The following is a 15,107-nucleotide window of genomic DNA, read 5'->3' on the forward strand; positions in this document are numbered from 1 at the left end:
GGAGGATTGGTCCTGCTTTGACCAGGGGGTTGGACTAGATGACCTCCTGAGGTCCCTTCTAACCCTGATATTCTATGATTCTAGTCTATGATTCTATGATGCTCACCAGTCAATTCTTACTCCTATACCAAAACCCAAGCCCAAATCAGTTTCCCTCATGCAGTGAAGAGATAAGAGTTTTAATAATCAGGACAAAAATAATCAAGAACATAAAAAAATACATCTCAATTCCATCTTCTTCTTGTTTCCCACTCTTTATATGTTACAGCCTCCTTTTCCTCCTGTCCTTAAGATCTTACCTCAAAGTCACTTAATGAGACTTCTTTTCAGAGTTAGTGGATAGTGTTACTTAATTAGCTGAAGGAATCAAAGAGTACTTTGCACTGTCCCAATTTCCCTTTACACCCCTATATGCATATGGTCTGAGTACACTGCCTTTGCAGTATTTATACCCCAGAATTGAGAAACATGGAAATTTAACCCATGTTTCCTGTATGAATCCCCTGGCCAAATACAAATATCCCGACTTCAAAAGTACGCACTTTGCATTCTTGGCTTGATTGCGAGCCTGACAGTCCTCCTGATACTTGAATAGTTGTTCAGGCATGACATTGCTGACAGCCAGTCTCAGCTTTTGCAGTGGATCCCTCAAACGGTCATCCTGGGAAGAGGCAACAACACCAAAGTAATCTTGGTACATGCACTGCAAAGGACATACCCAACATGTTTTATGAGCTGCTGCTCAGAGACTGCAATCAGACCTTAACGGTGATTTCTAATCAATATTCCCATCAAAACGTATGGAAACTTTAGAAACAGTTCAAGCAGTACCTGCTTATTGGTAGTAACAAAAAAGCATGGGAAATTCCAACATGGTTCTCTAAAATGGCACTGAACTACCACATTTTGGTTAACAATGATACAAAACAATGGTATACTGTTTAATTGCTAATACAGCTGAGATGTTCTTGAAACCGAAAGACCAAAAAAAAGGCAAATATCTAGAAAGAAAAACATTTCTATCTTTATGCATTTCTCACAGCATTACTTCTTGGTCTCTTCAGAGGACCCTTTTTACCAAAAAGGGGCTAAAAGTGTTTGATAGAAAAGAAAGAAAAATGGACTGAAGTGGGTACCAACACTTGCTAGTAAGTAATTTAAAATTAAAGTGGCCAAAAATTCCCAGTTGTATACAAGCCATTCGGGCAATATGCAAGACTGCCAAATTTTGAGGAATGATCATCTTCACAGCAAAAGATCTCCAGCAAATGTTAAGCTGATATTATATTATGCACCTACCATTTTCCCTCTCTTAATTATTTTATGCCTGGCCACTGCAACCATTTGCCGAGAAAGGCTTTAACAACATTCCTACAACCAGCAAGAGGACGTTTTAGCATGTAACATGTGGCATTTATCTACTCATCCTCCCACCCCCGGCCCCTCCTCCATACCACATAGGTGACAAGCCGTCTACCTCCATGAACGCTTCCAGATCCTGAACAAGGCTTGGTCCTGAGCTCTTCCACCACCAACTCTAACTACTCACACAAGTAGCAATGCATTAAACAGACCACCAGGGCAGCTCTACTATTCAATCATAGATCACAAAATACCTTAATTTACTCATCTTCACAGGGAAAATAGACACACCCATATTTAAAAGCAAAGCAACGGTGAAAATGGAGCACGAAAATCACCTGACAGTCATAATAAGTACAAAAGGGGGTTAAACTAGACGATTCTTGTAGTCCCTTCTAACCCTATGATTCTATGAAAGCAGCATATTTAGACTCACAAAAAGGGTTAAATTGGCTAACCTCCTATTACGATAATGGCTTATTTGCATGGAATTTTGTACAATCAGGTACCCAATTTTTTTGTCCATTCATTGTGTGTTATTATCTGTGTAATCTACCATTAGAGCAGAGCTAGACACCAGGCACAGCCACAACCTTCTTGACTTCTGATCTCATCTAACCTTCAAGATGAAGCAGTTCCATCGCCATAAAGGTCCTGAAATAATACCTGGAAAACTAGCTTTGCCTTCAGTCTCTCACACCCTGCCCTTACTGTTACATACATGACTCCTGCAGAAGCCACTCTCTCTCCCCCTTTTACCTGGACATTGAGGTGTAATTTCTTCAGACGCTTTATCAGTGTGTCCTTATTGCATGGCACAAAAGCCTCAAGATGGGAGTACACGTTGTGACGGACGATAGGACTTATCTCCTGTAATTGCAGCTCAATACTGACAGAAACAAACAAAGAGATAGCTAACTAGTGAGGCAATCCTGGGTGAGGATGGAAACTGTGCAGACACCTAAGGCGCTTTGTGTACATCACATACTCTAGTTATGCATACAAACACACATGAAGGGTGGAGTGTTTTTCTATAGGTGTGTCAGTAAGACTAATTTTTGCAGAGAGATTAAAGTCCATTAGCATATTTTTCTGAATGTACTCTCATTGTTAGCTAATCTAATAAATATTACCCTGGCAATACTAAACATGGTTTGTATGCCATTCAAATTTGCAATTACTATGCCAATTTCATGCCATGAATGAGTCAACTGTGGCTGTTACATTTATTCAGAAATAATTTAACATTTTCTAAAATATTTCTTTTTAACCTACACTATGATCATATAAGGACCGCCCCCCCCCCATACAAAATCACCTTCCCACACCAGACACTGTGCTGCAAAGATTAGAGAATTAGAATGGGCTAGGTTTCTCCTTCTTAATAAAATCTGAAATTATTCATTTTATTCAAACATGGGACTGTAGGGAAGTGATATGCAAACTTCCACAGAACTATGCTAACGAACTCAAGGCCAAGGGCACTGAAAAATATTTTACACTGGATAAACCATACAGATGCATCTCTGTATTGGAACTTGTCACCAGTACAGATCTTCCAGCTGGTCACTAACTGGCTGAGATTAACTTGTCTTCCCCACTTGTTTAGTTTCCTTTTTTAAGGTCTTTGTAGGAGTAATTTAAAGATAACATCCCAAAACATACAGAACTGAAGAGGTGAACACTTACTCCAGCAGAATATTGTTCATATCCTGCGTGAAGAATTTCTTCCTGCCTTCTTCATCAAACAGCTTGGCAGCCTGGAAGGAGAGCAATAAAAGTACTAAGAAATTTATAGCACATTTTACCCTAAAGATCTTTACAGACTTAAATGATATACAAACTACCTTTATGGCCATATATCACCCTGCCCTGAAATACACCCACCATAACAGTGTAATACAAAACCACTACATGACTATTTAGAATAGGAAGTGAAGAATATTACTATATCCAATTGAAACTGCAGGAGAAGTGCAGACAGGCAAAACAATCATTCAATTTAGACTGTGGCCAGGTCTCTGGGGTTAGTACCCCATTCTTGCTAAAAGTGCCAAAGGACCTTTCAATGAAAAGTTATTAGGTCCTTTGTTTTAATGTCTCCTCCAAAAGATACCACCAGCAATGATATCCTTCCCCCATAAAAAAAAATAAAATCAAATCATACTGGGTCAGTGGTTCACTGTTCACTTGAAGGGAAAAACACGACTCGATAAATTATACCAACAGTGAAATCCCTCATCTCAGTTCATTAAGGATTCTCTTCCTCCCTAGGATTACAAACCATCCCGATGAGTCGAAAGAATAGTAAATATGGCAGGTGACCAGCTTGGCTTAATGGTGAAATCCTAGCGGATCTTAAACATAAAAAAGAAGCTTACAAGAAGTGGAAGGTTGGACATATGACCAGGGAAGAGTATAAAAATATTGCTCGGGCATGTAGGAATGATATCAGGAGGGCCAAATCGCACCTGGAGCTGCAGCTAGCCAGAGATGTCAAGAGTAACAAGAAGGGTTTCTTCAGGTATGTTGGCAACAAGAAGAAAGCCAAGAAAAGTGTGGGCCCCTTACTGAATGAGGGAGGCAACCTAGTGACAGAGGATGTGGAAAAAGCTAATGTACTCAATGCATTTTTTGCCTCTGTTTTCACTAACAAGGTCAGCTCCCAGACTGCTGCGCTGGGCATCACAAAATGGGGAAGAGATGGCCAGCCCTCTGTGGAGCTAGAGGTGGTTAGGGACTATTTAGAAAAGCTGGACGTGCACAAGTCCATGGGGCCGGACGAGTTGCATCCGAGAGTGCTGAAGGAATTGGCGGCTTTGATTGCAGAGCCATTGGCCATTATCTTTGAAAACTCGTGGCGAACTGGGGAAGTCCCGGATGACTGGAAAAAGGCTAATGTAGTGCCAATCTTTAAAAAAGGGAAGAAGGAGGATCCTGGGAACTACAGGCCAGTCAGCCTCACCTCAGTCCCTGGAAAAATCATGGAGCAGGTCCTCAAAGAATCAATCCTGAAGCACTTGCATGAGAGGAAAGTGATCAGGAACAGCCAGCATGGATTCACCAAGGGAAGGTCATGCCTGACTAATCTAATCGCCTTTTATGATGAGATTACTGGTTCTGTGGATGAAGGGAAAGCAGTGGATGTATTGTTTCTTGACTTTAGCAAAGCTTTTGACACCGTCTCCCACAGTATTCTTGTCAGCAAGTTAAGGAAGTATGGGCTGGATGAATGCACTATAAGGTGGGTAGAAAGCTGGCTAGATTGTCGGGCTCAACGGGTAGTGATCAATGGCTCCATGCCTAGTTGGCAGCCGGTATCAAGTGGAGTGCCCCAAGGGTCGGTCCTGGGGCCGGTTTTGTTCAATATCTTCATAAATGATCTGGAGGATGGTGTGGATTGCACTCTCAGCAAATTTGCGGATGATACTAAACTGGGAGGAGTGGTAGATACGCTGGAGGGGAGGGATAGGATACAGAATGACCTAGACAAATTGGAGGATTGGGCCAAAAGAAATCTAATGAGGTTCAATAAGGATAAGTGCAGGGTCCTGCACTTAGGACGGAAGAACCCAACGCACAGCTACAGACTAGGGACCGAATGGCTAGGCAGCAGTTCTGCGGAAAAGGACCTAGGGGTGACAGTGGACGAGAAGCTGGATATGAGTCAGCAGTGTGCCCTTGTTGCCAAGAAGGCCAATGGCATTTTGGGATGTATAAGTAGGGGCATAGCGAGCAGATCGAGGGACGTGATCGTTCCCCTCTATTCGACATTGGTGAGGCCTCATCTGGAGTACTGTGTCGAGTTTTGGGCCCCACACTTCAAGAAGGATGTGGAAAAATTGGAGAGAGTCCAGCGAAGGGCAACAAAAATGATTAGGGGTCTGGAACACATGAGTTATGAGGAGAGGCTGAGGGAGCTGGGATTGTTTAGCCTGCAGAAGAGAAGAATGAGGGGGGGATTTGATAGCTGCTTTCAACTACCTGAAAGGGGGATCCAAAGAGGATGGCTCTAAACTGTTCTCAATGGTAGCAGATGACAGAACGAGGAGTAATGGTCTCAAGTTGCAGTGGGGGAGGTTTAGATTGGATATTAGGAAAAACTTTTTCACTAAGAGGGTGGTGAAACACTGGAATGCGTTACCTAGGGAGGTGGTAGAATCTCCTTCCTTAGAGGTTTTTAAGGTCAGGCTTGACAAAGCCCTGGCTGGGATGATTTAACTGGGAATTGGTCCTGCTTCGAGCGGGGGGTTGGACTAGATGACCTTCTGGGGTCCCTTCCAACCCTGATATTCTATGATTCTATGATACTGGTTCCTGCTGCAAATCCATTGCCTTCCTGAGCCCCGGTCTACACTAGGACTTTAGGTCGAATTTAGCAGTGTTAAATCGATCTAAACCTGCACCCGTCCACGCAATGAAGCCCTTTATTTCGACTTAACGGGCTCTTAAAATCGATTTCCTTACTCCACCCCTGACAAGTGGATTAGTGCTTAAATCGGCCTTGCCGGGTCAAATTTGGAGTACTGTGGACACAATTCGATGGTATCGGCCTCCGGGAGCTATCCCAGAGTGCTCCATTGTGACCACTCTGGACAGCTCTCTCAACTCAGATGCACTGGCCAAGTAGACAGGAAAAGAACCGCGAACTTTTGAATCTCATCTTCTGTTTGGCCAGCATGGCAAGCTGCAGGTGACCATGCAGAGCTCATCAGCAGAGGTGACCATGATGGAGTCCCAGAATCGCAAAAGAGCTCCAGCATGGACTGAACAGGAGGTACGGGATCTGATCGCTGTATGGGGAGAGGAATCCATGCTATCAGAACTCCGTTCCAGTTTTCGAAATGCCAAAACCTTTGTCAAAATCTCCCAGGGCGTGAAGGACAGAGGCCATAACAGGGACCCGAAGCAGTGCCGCGTGAAACTGAAGGAGCTGAGGCAAGCCTACCAGAAAACCAGAGAGGCGAACGGCCGCTCCGGGTCAGAGCCCCAAACATGCCGCTTCTATGATGAGCTGCATGCCATTTTAGGGGGTTCAGCCACCACTACCCCAGCCGTGTTGTTTCACTCCTTCATTGGAGATGGAGGCAACACGGAAGCAGGTTTTGGGGACGAAGAAGAAGATGATGAGGTTGTAGATAGCTCACAGCAAGCAAGCGGAGAAACCGGTTTTCCTGACAGCCAGGAACTGTTTCTCACCTTAGACCTGGAGCCAATACCCCCCAAACCCACCCAAGGCTGTCTCCTGGACCCGGCAGGCAGAGAAGGGACCTACAGTGAGTGTACCTTTTAAAATACTATACATGGTTTAAAAGCAAGCATGTGAAAGGATTAATTTGCCCTGGCATTCGCGGCTCTCCTGGATGTACTCCCAAATCCTTTGCAAAAGGTTTCTGGGGAGGGCAGCCTTATTGCGTCCTTCATGGTAGGACACTTTACCACTCCAGGCCAGTAACACGTACTCGGGAATCATTGTACAACAAAGCATTGCAGTGTATGTTTGCTGGCGTTCAAACAACATCCGTTCTTTATCTCTCTGTGTTATCCTCAGGAGAGTGAGATATCATTCATTGTGACCTGGTTGAAATAGGGTGCTTTTCTTCACGGGACACTCAGAGGAGCCCATTCCTGCTGGGCTGTTTCACTGTGGCTGAACAGAAATGTTCCCTGCTGTTTGCCATGGGGAGGGGGGAGGGTTGAGAGGGTAGCCACGTGGTGGGGGGAGGCAAAATGCGACCTTGGAACGAAAGCACATGTGCTATGTATGTAATGTTAACAGCAAGGTTTACCCTGAAAGAGTGTAGCCACTGTTTTATAAAATGTGTCTTTTTAAATACCGCTGTCCCTTTTTTTTTCCTCCACCAGCTGCATGTGTTTCAATGATCACAGGATCTTCTCCTTCCCAGAGGCTAGTGAAGATTAGAAAGAAAAAAAAAAAAAACGCACTCTTGATGAAATGTTCTCTGAGCTCATGCTGTCCTCCCACACTGACAGAGCACAGATGAATGCGTGGAAGCAAATAATGTCAGAGTGCAGGAAAGCACAAAATGATCGGAAGGAGAGGTGGCGGGCTGAAGACAGGGCTGCAGCTCAAATGTGGCGGCAGCATGATGAGAGGAGGCAGGATTCAATGCTGAGGCTGCTGGAGGATCAAACCAGTATGCTCCAGTGTATGGTTGAGCTGCAGCAAAGGCAGCTGGAGCACAGACTGCCACTACAGCCCCTGTGTAACCAACCGCCCTTCTCCCCAAGTTCCATAGCCTCCACACCCAGACGCCCAAGAATGCGGTGGGGGGGCCACTGGCCAACCAGCCACTCTGCCACAGAGGATTGCCCAAAAAAAAGAAGGCTGGCATTCAATAAATTTTAACGTTGTAAACTGCTAAAGTGCTGTGTGGCATTTTCCTTCCCTCCTCCACCACCCCTCCTGGGCTACCTTGGTAGTCATCCCCCTATTTGTGTGATGAATGAATAAAGAATGCATGAATGTGAAGCAACAATGATTTTATTGCCTCTGCAAGCGGTGATCGAAGGGAAGAGGGGAGGGTGGTTAGCTTACAGGGAAGTAGAGTGAACCAAGGGATGGGGGGTTTCATCAAGGAGAAACGAACAAACAGAACTTTCACACCGTAGCCTGGCCAGTCATGAAACTGGTTTTCAAAGCTTCTCTGATGCACACCGCGCCTTCCTGTGCTCTTCTAACTGCCCTGGTGTCTAGCTGCGCGTAACCAGCAGCCAGGCGATTTGCCTCAACCTCCCACCCTGCCATAAACGTCTCCCCCTTACTCTCACAGATATTGTGGAGCACACAGCAAGCAGTAATAACAGTGGGAATATTGGTTTCGCTGAGGTCTAACTGAGTCAGTACACTGCGCCAGCACGCCTTTAAACGTCCAAATGCACATTCTACCACCATTCTGCACTTGCTTAGCCTGTAGCTGAACAGCTCCTGACTACTGTCCAGGCTGCCTGTGTACGGCTTCATGAGCCAGGGCACTAAGGGGTAGGCTGGGTCCCCAAGGATAACTATAGGCATTTCAACATCCCCAACAGTTATTTTCTGGTCTGGGAATAAAGTCCCTTCCTGCAGCTTTTGAAACAGACCAGAGTTCCTGAAGATGCGAGCGTCATGTACCTTTCCCGGCCATCCCACGTTGATTTTGTGAAACGTCCCTTGTGATCCACCAGAGCTTGCAGCACTATCGAAAAGTACCCCTTGTGGTTTATGTACTCGGCGGCTTGGTGCTCCGGTGCCAAGATAGGGATATGGGTTCCGTCTATGGCCCCACCACAGTTAGGGAATCCCATTGCAGCAAAGCCATCCACTATGACCTGCACATTTCCCAGGGTCACTACCCTTGATATCAGCAGATCTTTGATTGCGTGGGCTACTTGCATCACAGCAGCCCCCACAGTAGATCTGCCCACTCCAAATTGATTCCCAACTGACCGGTAGCTGTCTGGCGTTGCAAGCTTCCACAGGGCTATCGCCACTCGCTTCTCAACTGTGAGGGCTGCTCTCATCTTGGTATTCATGCGCTTCAGGGCAGGGGAAAGCAAGTCACAAAGTTCCATGAAAGTGCCCTTACGCATGCGAAAGTTTCGCAGCCACTGGGAATCGTCCCAGACCTGCAACACTATGAGGTCCCACTATGAGGTCTGTGCTTGTTTCCCGAGCCCAGAATTGGCGTTCCACAGCATGAACCTGCCCCATTAGCACCATGATGCATGCATTGCCAGGGCCAGGGCCCATGCTTTCAGAGAAATCTGTGTCCATGTCCTGATCACTCACGTGACCGCACTGACGTCGCCTCCTTGCCTGGTATCGCTCTGCCAGGTTCTGGTGCTGCATATACTGCTGGATAATGCGTGTGGTGTTTAATGTGCTCCTAATTGCCAAAGTGAGCTGAGCGGCCTCCATGCTTGCCTTGGTATGGCGTCCGCACAGAAAAAAGGCGCGGAACGATTGTCTGCCGGAGGGAGGGGTGACTGACGACACGGCTTACAGGGTTGGCTTCAGGGAGCTAAAATCAACAAAGGGGGTGGCTTTACATCAAGGAGTATTTCAGGCAGGACTTCACGGAGGGTTCCAATAAGAAATGGTGCACCTAAGTTATTGTTCTTATTGGAACAAGCAGGTTGGTCTGGCCTCTGATTGATACATGGCTAGATTTACCTCGCTGCACCTTCTCTGTGAGTGACTGCAGTGTGACCTAGAGGAATGAGTCCCCTAGACGGGGGGGCTGGGGACGCAAATGAGTACAAAACATTGTCTTTTGTACTCATTTGTCTCTGGTCTATTTCTTGTTTTGAGCCACTCCATCTATCTTTTACATCTTTGGCTGGCAGCAGATGGTGCAGAAGAACTGCAAGCCATCCACATCTCATGGCTGCTCGGCAGAGGACGGTGCAGTAGGACTGCTAGCCATCCTCATCTCTTGCCTGCCTGGCAGAAGATGGTACAGTAGGACTGCTAGCAATCCGTATCGCCTGCCTGCTCACCATAAGATGGTTCAATAGGACTGACTGCACAACTAAAGAGAATGACCTGATCAAGTCACTCCAACTTTAGTCCCTGCGCACGTCTGCCCAGGCGCTCCTGGCCAACGTGGCCAGGAGCACCTCGGACATGACGATGACGGCTACCGGTCGTACTGTACCATCTGCTGCCACAAGGCAATGGGTTGATGCTGCTGTGTAGCAATGCAGTACCATGTCTGACAGCACCCAGGAGACATACGGTGACGGTTACCTGAGCGGGCTCCATGCTTGCCGTGGTATGGCGTCTGCACAGATAACTCAGGAAAAAAGGCGCGAAACGATTGTCTGCCCTTGCTTTCACGGAGGGAGGGAGGGAACGGGGGCCTGACGATATGTACCCAGAACCACCCGTGACAATGTTTCAGCCCCATCAGGCATTGGGATCTCAACCCAGAATTCCAATGGGCAGCAGAGACTGCGGGAACTGTGGGATAGCTACTCACAGTGCAACACTCCGGAAGTTGACTCTAGCCTCGGTACTGTGGAAGCACTCCGCCGAGTTAATGCACTTAATGCACTTAGAGCATTTTCTGTGGGGACACACACACTCGAATATATAAAACCGAATTCTAAAAAACCGAATTCTATAAATTCGACGTAATTTCGTAGTGTAGACATACCCTAAGGGGACCTATCTCCACTGCTCCTGATGGAATCCCTGTGAAGGAACCATGCAGACAGGAGCCACATCCACATCCTCCTCTATGGTGCTGTCCAGTGTTCTCTCCAGCTTTGGTTTTGTGGAGTGGAGATCCTATCTGTGCTCCCGCCTCCTGTTCCTGTATCTTCCTATTCCTAGCCCTATGGGGAGTGGGAGGGAAGATGACCTTGCTCCTACTCCTTTCCATTGATCTCAGTCTACACTGAAATTGAAGGTGTGATTGGCAGCTCTGGTAGGCATAGCTAGATTAAAGCTAACGTGGGTAAGAGACTAAAAATATGAGTGAAGACAGTGGCATGGGCTATAGCACAGGCTGTACAAGCTGGCCTGGAGACCTTGGGTATCTACGTTGCTAACCGATGCTGCTGTATCTTCACTACTATTTTTAGCACATTAGGCCACTGAAAAGAGTGTGCCTGTGAATGCCTGGAGCATTGTGCAAGTGTAATATTCTAATATGTGAGTCTATAGATAATGTGATAATCACACAGCAGTGCAATTGACTATATAGGGAATGTCAAATTTTTAAAAAATGAAAAACGTTCTCCAATCTATTTCCACAGTCAATGTGTTATTCTGACAATAGCAATTAAATTGCAGACAGATGATGTCTTGAGCTGACAATGTTATACTGAAATACCTGTTCTCATTCTTTTGTAATAGACACATGTATGTTTGAAAGTGAAATAGCTGATTGTTGGGATAGTGCATTTTGTACTGCATAAGAAAATAGGAGTTTAATATTCAATAATAAATCATTAAAAAAAGCTTTTTGTGTTATATGTTTTGTCCTTCAATCATGCACAGACAAGCCTATAATAGCAAACTAGTTTAAGTGCTGGACCGTGTTCACTGCTTTCTTATTGTAGAGTCTGGAAATCTGGCATTGTATCTGTATCTATTTTTAAAACCCTGAAGCACTTGTTTTGTAAAAGACTATTAAGAAACATTCATAAACTTTACAAGAACTTTCCTTATAACGTTGCCACAGGACAGTGGATTTAATAGCAAGCATTTCAACCCCAGTGTGTCTTTAAAAGGGTTAATTTTTGTGAAGTGGATTCCACACTAAATCATCTCATTCCTTTTGACAGCCACATTGATATGGTGTTTTTCCTCCCCCACTCTAACCTCACTCTCAGATATTTTGTATTAATTTCTCTTGCATCATTTTTAGCCTCGTATCAGAACACCTGCTGAGAAAGATTAGTTAGGGTGGTGAGAGGAGTTGAACTGACCAAGAATAACTGAAGTACTGTAATGACCCTCGGAGCCTGTTCCCCAGAAGACAGTACATGCTTGAAAATAACATCCCCAAACAAAGGTTCAAAGGTGATCTCAGCACTGTAGGTCTGCCAAATGGCACACATGGTAGTTTTCCATTGAAGAGATAAACATTTAGAGATTTGGATACATTTTATCACATAGATTTCTCTAGGATAATACTCAACTGTTGACTTGTAAGGATTATATGGTATTTGGACAACTACTCTCACAGTAGAAAAAGTCATCCTGCAGTCTCCCTATTAGACTGCTTCCCGGTAGACTTTTTTCTGTTCTATAAAGCACTAGAATTACTTGGAAATTAAATATTACTTGTCTCACAACAGTGGAGGTAGCAGTATGTGAGGGGGAAGGAATTACCTGATTTTTTTTGTTTTTTTAAACAAATTTGGGAATTTACTTTTACTTTAAAAAAAAAAAAGAAATGTTTAGTAGGAGCATGTCCTAATTTAAATGAATGTCACGGTTTTAAAAGATATTACACCTATGTTAACATCACTGTCTGCAGCCAATGTGATCCATAGCTGACCAGACTAGATAACTCATACTCCTACAATCTGAGCATTTATGAAAAGATGACTCAGCAAGAACTATTTAGCCTGTTAAAAATCTTCAGTTGATGGCTTTTTGAACTACATTTTAAAAAAGCTGTCATGTAAAACAAATCATTTAATAAACCCACTCATTTTTAAACTGACCACCAGCTCTTCTCCCCATCCTACAAACTTGTGCAAAAAACCCTAGTAACAACAGAGAAAACTCTTATAAAACTGCAACCACCTTAAAAAAAAAACAACTTTAAATATAGTCTGTGGGAACCATTTATCTCTGTGCCTTTTAAAATGTTTTTTCTTTCACTGATAATGTTTAAACAAGGTGACCACATTTCACTGTATGCCAAGGAAGCATCTTTCTTCAAATCAAATCACAACACAGTTTTCTTTCCCAAACATTTACTCAACTGATGTCCAGGCCACCTCCTATTCTTATAGGATAGGCTTGCTTTCCTAAGAAGTTACCACACTATTCAGAAAAACACCACAATGATCAAATGCTGAAGGATGAGACTGTGTGAGTTATTTTGAAAAGCCTTCTCCAGACCAGCTGGGTAACATAGTACACGGTGAAATGGAGGGTCAACTTGGGGCAGATCACCACCACATACTGGATCTGGACTGTGTTTATTTCTAGTTGTACTCTGTCAGGAGGCCTTGACTAAGTCACATAGTGAAGCCTAGCAAAATGTGGCATAAAAATGTACTAGGCTAGACACAATACTCACTTTTACCATGATGATTATGAATATTTTAATCACTCATTTAAAAAAAAAAAGGTATTAACCATTACCCTAGACCAAGTAAGAATTTTGTAAACTTATGCACAGAAAAAGGGAAGGAAGTGAAGGATCCTCAGAAAAAAATCATTTCTCCAAGCACCAGTTAAGAAACTCCAACACACTTGGGGAAAACAGTAAATTTAAGAGAGACTTTCAGGTAATATTTGATCTAAAAATTAGAATTTAGTAAAAACAAGCTTTTTCAAAATTTAAAGTCCAATAGAAAGGATTGCATTTTTGTATCTTAGATGGAAACATTTCTAAATAAAACATTCCTCTCTAATTTCTGAGTCCCAAAAATTGCAAAGTTCTGTTAGCATAGGAGAACTTGGACAAGTAATGGACGAGAAAGAAGCGATTACTAACCTGTTCCATAATTGTTGTTCTTCAAGATGTGTACTCCTGCTGGAATTCTGTGCCACTGCACAATGCAGAATGTGCACAGAATTAATGTTCCCCACAGAATTTGAGGTTTCCCCCCCAGCATGGTCGCCTAGGGCTGACAGCAGGAACCCTGGGTCGCCCGGAGGTGACAACGGGAGCATGATTATATCATGTTATTTTGACAAACAAAAGTATGTAGAATTTTAAAATACTGTGTGCATAATTTTTAATTTTGGAGCGCAGAATTAACCCAGGAGTAGATGTGTTGTACACGTCCATTGCACCCTCAGGTGTGTGCATCTCCAAGTGCACTGTTGTTGGAGATTTTTCCCTCAGTGGTATCCACTGAGTTGGCCTATGCACCCCCTGCCGCTCTGGATGGTGGTATACCCAACCCTCTTCAGTTTCTTCTTACTGAAGAGACTTCAATATAGAGGGGAAGGAGTTGGGCCATGGAACGGACATGTGCCACACATATCGAAGAAGAGGTTACTCGCCTTGTGCAATACCTGCCGTTCTTCAAGATGTGTGTCCCTACGGTTGCTCCATGTTAAGAGGTGCATGTGCACCTAAGCCCTTGATTGGAGATTTTCAGCTAGTAGTGTCCATTTGGCCTGCACATGCGCCCTAGGCCTCCTCATGCCAGACACCAAGGCTATATGGGGTGCACAGGCAATCCACCCTCAATTTCTTTTCTATCCCAGTGTCCCCCAGGGAACAGTCCTAAGGGAAGGGGAAGGACAGAGGGTAGTGGAGCATCAGTGGGGAGGCCAGCTTGAAAAAAACTCTGCAGTTACTGCACAAGGTGAATAACCACTTCTTCCTTGTGTAGTGTCCCTATGAGTGCTCTACTTTCCAAGGGGATACTGCTCAGAAGTCACCTGGAGGAGGGAGCTTTGGAACAGAGTCCATAACGGACGATAATACCGCAGAACTAAGTACCATACCATATCTGACGGCATGGATATGGGTATACTGTTTTGTACATGTGTATTTGGAAGCTCTCTCTCTCTCAGAAATTGGTTCCCCCCCACCCCACCCCCCTTTTTTTAAGTAATACCACAGATGTTGCCTGAGATCTGATTGAACGTGCTATCATCCTAAGGTGGGGGAGAGGAAATTGGACATCTGTGGAAATGCAATGAGATATCTATTCTGACAGAGTAGAGACAGAAAATCCCATGGACCTATCCACGGTGGAGATGAAGAGCCTGGGGTACCTTCCAAAATTGTCAGGTCCTATCTAATAGAAGGACAAAGCTCTAATATCCATGGTATGGAAAGATTCCTGCAGATAACTACGAGATTTTGGAAAAAATACTGGTAGATGGATGGATGAAGATGGAAATCTGACAGAACTTTTGGTAAGAATTCAGAGCATGGGCATAAGGAGACCTCACCCTTGAACACCATAAGGGAAGGAATGTGCCACTAAAGCCTTAATTTCCTGAATTGTACAGACTGACATTGTGGTAACTAAGCAGGCAGTCTTTGTAGATAAATGGAGCAGGGAACAGTTTTCCATCGGTACGAATGGAA

General features: G+C 44.4%; 1 protein-coding gene across 2 annotated transcripts in view; it reads right to left on the reverse strand.

Moving 5' to 3' along the window:
* UBN2 (ubinuclein 2) overlaps positions 1 to 15,107 on the reverse strand; it is a gene marked incomplete at its 5' end in the record, with an annotated part of 101,717 nt that overhangs the window by 33,027 nt on the left and 53,583 nt on the right. For both annotated transcript variants that reach the window (XM_084629500.1, XM_084629499.1), the window contains 3 exons: positions 543 to 661; positions 2,122 to 2,251; positions 3,052 to 3,122. In XM_084629500.1, the coding sequence (XP_084485626.1) occupies positions 543 to 661; positions 2,122 to 2,251; positions 3,052 to 3,122 (320 nt within the window). The remainder of the gene's footprint in view (positions 1 to 542; positions 662 to 2,121; positions 2,252 to 3,051; positions 3,123 to 15,107) is intronic.

The sequence above is a fragment of the Lepidochelys olivacea genome (genome assembly GCF_965140295.1).
Source record: "Lepidochelys olivacea isolate rLepOli2 genome assembly, chromosome: 1".
Taxonomy (NCBI): domain Eukaryota; kingdom Metazoa; phylum Chordata; order Testudines; family Cheloniidae; genus Lepidochelys; species Lepidochelys olivacea.